The sequence below is a fragment of the Colias philodice genome, chromosome 5 (assembly GCF_061535455.1).
Source record: "Colias philodice isolate Cphi_HAF_F1 chromosome 5, ilColPhil1 Martin Lab GWU primary, whole genome shotgun sequence".
NCBI classification, from domain to species: domain Eukaryota; kingdom Metazoa; phylum Arthropoda; class Insecta; order Lepidoptera; family Pieridae; genus Colias; species Colias philodice.
Window position 1 is genome coordinate 6,977,644 of NC_143090.1, and position 5,839 is coordinate 6,983,482.

The window sequence follows — 5,839 nt, forward strand, 5'->3', positions numbered from 1 at the left end:
ATAAACAGTAAATGCAGAAATTTAAATTTATTTATTTAACTAAAGTATGGTAAAAACAATTGAATCTTATCATATAATCATTTAACACTATTTCCTTCTAAATATATACTCTGAAAAATTGATAGAATATAAAACACCATTGTTTTCACAAAATAGAACATAGTGACCCGGTTGATTATATTTATGTTATCTAAAAATAATAATTTAATAAAATTCACAGACGCGGAAATAATTGATATTTAATGGTTTTTACTCACGTTATTATAATTTTTAAAAAGGTCAATAATATATAATATAGAGTATTATTTATCTTAGATTCATTAGGGTCAATACATATCTAAATAAAAGATAATTCTTCACTTATATAGCTTTATTAAAGTAACAATACACCATTCCATTCTTCCTCCTATCTTTCCAAATCTCTCACATTCATAAAGTTAATTTATTTGAGCTGTACAAAACAAATTCATCATAAACTAAATACGTGACAATCGTATCGTATTGTTATTTTTCTCACAAAAGAAATTCAATATTTACACATTAGTAGCAAACATTATCTTAAACTAGATAATAAATAATAATATTTATAAATAATTGAGACAATACTTAGTTACGTGACAAACAAAATAATAACTTCCGTTTATAAATAAGTTATCTCACTTCCAAGAATGCGAAAAGTAGGAAAATTTGTACGTTCACCGTACTGTTTAAGAGAATTATAATAATAATTGTTAAAAAATAGCCTTCTTCGAACTGAATTTATTTAATTTAAAAAAAGTAAATAAGAATCTTATAATATGTAATTATCAACAAAGCACACATGTCCTTGAGAGTGACATATATTTCAAATTAAAAAAATTTCAAATTCAAAATTCATTTATTTATATTACGCTCAGAGGAAATTCCCTGTCCATTCCACAATTGAATGCCTTATTTCCATGCATATCGGAAGCAGATATAATATAATGATCGGAATGCTTAATATGTTCAGCTTTTCCTTTCGAAACCTGATTGTTTGAGAATTTCCATCTTAAAATGCAGGATAAAATGATACGGCGAGAAAATTTAAACAATACTTAATCCTAATACCTACATATGTTTTATTATTATGCATAAATTATTGAAAATATTTTAACAGATAGACAGGAATAAACATTTATTTAAAGAAAGATATTCTTATGCATAGCTAGGAAAAAACTAGTCTATAAAACTATTTCTAATAAATATAAGGACTAAAGTATCAATTATTTCTTATACTCATTTTGATGGAAACGTGACGATAAATCGTGATATAGTGCTATTATTATAGCAATACCACAGAAAACAATAGCTACACCACACATATCAAAATACCAATAGTAGTCTAGTCGCATAGCCTACTTATTCGTGATACCGCGATAATATTTCTTAAATAATGCACGAACACTCGTTCTTTCATCATACTTGAACTATCTTTTAAGACAAGAAGGTATACGTACACATTAACTGAAATATCACACGGCAATCTGATCGTAGCATTATAAAATATATGTTAACTAAATACGACAGTCACTTCTACATCTATCGCACACAGCCCATTGAGAATCCAGTTTGTACACAAAAGTCTAGTCTAGACATATATTTCGACTTCAAAGTTGAGGGGGTGATGCCGTTGGCTTTTCATTCTTACTGTGACGTGTGAATAGCCGACCCCTCCGTCTGTTATATTAGCGCTGGCGTGGGAAAAGTCATTGTCTATTGCTGCTATACCCTGAAAACAAAAATATTTTATGTAGCTTTCCATACATACTTGAAAAACGCGTCCCGCGGTTAACCGCGGTGAAACTCTTTAAATATCCTGAGGGAGAGCTTCATTTTTCTGGGAAGAAAGGTTTTCAGTGGAAGAATTCGTTCCACTTTTTTTCAAAAGTTAAAGTATTGCAAAATACTAAAGAGAAAATTTTAATATCTTGAGTATTTTAACAAATTTTAAATTGTTCGAATGAAAACATAATAATACCTATGTAATGATGTATCGAACCGAAGACTATTTTCTATTCAAAAAGTACATACGTCCTTGAGAGTGACTTATATTATATGGTGCGAGGAAATTCCCTATCCATTCCACAATTGAATGCATTATTTCCTACATGCATATCGGAAGCAATAATATAATGATCGGAATGCTTATTAAGTACTAGGTACAGCTTTTCCTTTCGAAACCTGTTTGTATGAGAATTGCCATCTTAAAATGCAGGATAATGCATAGTCACAAATCATTGAGACGCGATCAAGGTGACGGTAAATGGTTTGTTGTCATTAAAATATTTGCATTTGGCCGCGTCGTGACTGTGTATTTGTATACAAAATTAGGAATGTAGCAATAACACAGATTTTTATTAAAAATATGTTTGTGTTGATCAATTTAAAAGTAATTAATTTTCACGTCCTTTGACTGAATATTATTTAGTCAAAGGACGTGAAAATATTATATAGATGAAATAATAAATATACCTATCTACGTAAGCATAGTTAAATTAAAACTTTTAAATCATATTAAAATGTACCTTAATTGTTCGTTTTTCGGCATCATTATACGTCAATGTTTTAATTCGCTTCTTGAACGGTATCGCGAAGTCCTTAACTCTCTGATGGAACACCATCTTCCTGTGCACCGTGTCACCAACAATCATATCGTAGTTCTCACACAAACACACACACGAAGACAATACAAACAGAACTAAAAACCGCATATCGGCATCATTTCAAATCGAAATAGCATCGTGTTGCTTACCCGACAAGCAATCGACAAATGACGAATGTAATAATTATTTACGGACGCCCGATAACCTCACCGTGTTTACTTAGCAATGTTAAAACAATCGAAGCGCTCACTTCGCTAAATTTTATTTAGTCTAAAGTCCATTAAGCGCTATTAACAACACGTTTGATGGATTCCAATTTGCACAGATAACTAATTGTTGGTTTGTTTATTTTGATATGAAACAATAGACAATCGAGCGATTGTAATCCATATACGCTAGAATAGTAGTTACGTGTTTGGCTGTGAATAAAATTATTGGTTTTGGTGTCAATAAATATTGCACTCACCTTGTATTGTTATTAGAGTGACCCACTTTCACTTTATTTTCGAAGTATTTAATATTATATTTGACAAAAAAATCCACCTCTTCTCTCATAATAAGAAATTCTTATTTAATTTTATCTGACAGAATGATTAATAATGTGCCTCTCAGACAGTTACAAGAGAGTTAAAAGTTGAAAACCACCTTAAAAGGGCAATTTTTAATAAACAAAAAGAATCGGATTTTCTGAACAGTCTTCAAAATGTTCGTGTTATAATTGATGGGGATTAACCCTGTCAGTACTTCGCAGCTTGTAATTATCTCTAGTGTTACATGTAATTATGTTTTTCGCACTTTAGCGAATAAATTATGAACAGCAAGATACATTTTATGTTTTTTAGACATGCAAATGAGTTTGTGGATGTTTGACGCATATAAGTTAATATTAAATGTATGCTTAATATAGTGGAAACGTAACTTAGCGTTTATTTTAGTTTTCGTTCGTTTTAATTTGTTTGTAAAGAGAAGTAAAAAATTGAAAATATTTGGATACAGCTGTTAAAATGTATCTTCTCTCTTTTGTTTTCTTACATCATTATTTTTTTACTATCTAATCGTGCAGGGTTAATAAGTTTTAATTAGACTTTTATAATCACTTACCTACCCGTTTCAAACAAAATAATATTAAGTAGGTATGCTACATATCTATTATCTGATACAAAGTGAACTGTATTAATGATTCTGGTAAAACAACAAAGTACAATGTTTAACCACGTTTGTTTCAACTAAGAGAAAGGGTAAACAATAATGGTTTTAATTTAGATTAATCGCTCATTTGTCTCACCCTTTCTGTGTGAGCGTGTAATTTGGAAGGAAATTGAAGTTTCTTGTCTAATATGAACGTATTAAACTCAATTTGAGTGAAGGTAACGTTTAGAAATATCTACCTGGGGTATTTCTACAGTCAGTCTTTACTCAAAACGTATCTATTTTTATTTTTTTTTATTTTGGGTCTTATTCGAACAAGATTATCAAAAAGCCTTGTTAGTGGCTTTTATTGAAGAAAATAACATTTTATATAATAATTTAAGATATCTTGTTTTGATGCTGAGTTCATAATTACCATTATTCATTATTCAAAGGTCATCTATTTTCATAATAATATAATGAATTTATTACTGAGAAACAAAACCGCAACTTCATGATAATACATAACATACAGTATTTTAATGCGTTTATTATTAATTTCAACAACAGATATATTGAAGGTAATATATTGAATGAATGAATCAAGAAAAAAAAATAATGAAGAGACCGTATTTGTATAGGTAATGTTTATAACTGAATTTTAGAAAGGCTCCTTCATAATGTACTACGTACGCAGTGGAATGTCAAACAAAACAAAACGAACGCACCTAGCCATATTTATGAGTTGCCTCAATATTGGTTTGAAATAAAATAAAAATAAATCCAGAATTCAAATATTGAACAGTTATCTCCACAGATCCGACTAAGCTTGTGCCTCGCTCGCTGAAACTCTATTGAAAGACATATATTTCCGAGGAATCCGCTTTATTTGTGAATTTGTTTAGAATCGCATCTCGAACTTGCGCGTTACCTGCTTATGTGAGGAATATTTCAAAAGAAATAGAAATATTTTTCAAAGCATAGGGGAATGAAAATACAAGTATAGATGAATTAAGTATTTTTATTTTTCGTACAAATATGATATTAGTATACATGGATATTATATTATAATAATGTTATATTTTGTTATTTATTTATTTATTTAAATTATTTATTTATTTAAATTAAATACACACAACAGGTCACGATCTTGCCGGACCCATAGGCGACATATCAATTTCGGGAGCAGATCGCAACCCAACAAAATGTGTACAATTACTACTATAATGAGATACAGCTTACAGTTATTTAAAGCGTGTTACAATAAACTATATACCTATAACTGCAAGGATAGAAAAAGTTTCGACTACATTTTAAATGCTTGGTTTAAAACAGAAAATCTTTGAAGCTGTAATAGTCAATTATTGATCATACACAGTACGTATTTTTTTTAATAAATATATTGCGGGTTATACAGTATTATATTTGTAACAATTCTTACATACATAGCTACATTTTCTACAACTTAACCAATACAAAAGCAACTTTTGTCTACAAATAAGAAGTGTAAGTCGCTTAAACCTCGTAGCGGGAAATCCCCATGTAAGTAGCACAATCTCAAGGATCTGATAAATTGAAACAAAACCTTCTAGAATACTTTATGCATCGTGCATTTATTTACTGAATACAAGGACCAGTATTTCATGATAGTATTTAAAAATGGGATGTAGGAAAATCTGAATCAATCGTTTTATAAATTTTATGATTCGATTGAGATTGTTGTTTGTGTATAAACATCTTATATATAAAAATGAATCGCAAAATGTGTTGGTAAGCGCATAACTCGAGAACGGCTGAACCGATTTTGATAATTCTTTTTTTATTATATTCCTTGAAGTACGAGGATGGTTCTTATGTAGAGAAAACGTAAACATGTACCACGGGCGAAGCCGGGGCGGACCGCTAGTTTTTAAATATAATTACGCAATTAGGTAGTGTCAGAATTTAATTGTTAAAAAAAACTTATATTTTTCACATAAACAGGGAGATGTTATATTGTGATAAAGCCCTACAATTTCAACATAAATTTTGATCTTCGCCATTACGCATAGGTATAACTATCATCTCTTTCGTAATATTTTTGATTT

The 5,839-nt window shown here is 29.7% G+C and overlaps 1 protein-coding gene across 1 annotated transcript; it reads right to left on the reverse strand.

The window, feature by feature from the left end:
• Positions 1 to 210: 210 nt before the first annotated feature.
• Positions 211 to 2,958, reverse strand: LOC149488500 (putative salivary secreted peptide). Its single transcript, XM_089695618.1, has 2 exons — positions 2,547 to 2,958; positions 211 to 1,750 (listed from the first exon to the last, which is right to left on the reverse strand). Exons 1-2 carry the CDS (start codon positions 2,730 to 2,732, stop codon positions 1,610 to 1,612), a joined length of 327 nt encoding a protein of 108 aa, XP_089551744.1. The 5' UTR covers positions 2,733 to 2,958; the 3' UTR covers positions 211 to 1,609.
• Between the last annotated feature and the right edge of the window lie 2,881 nt (positions 2,959 to 5,839).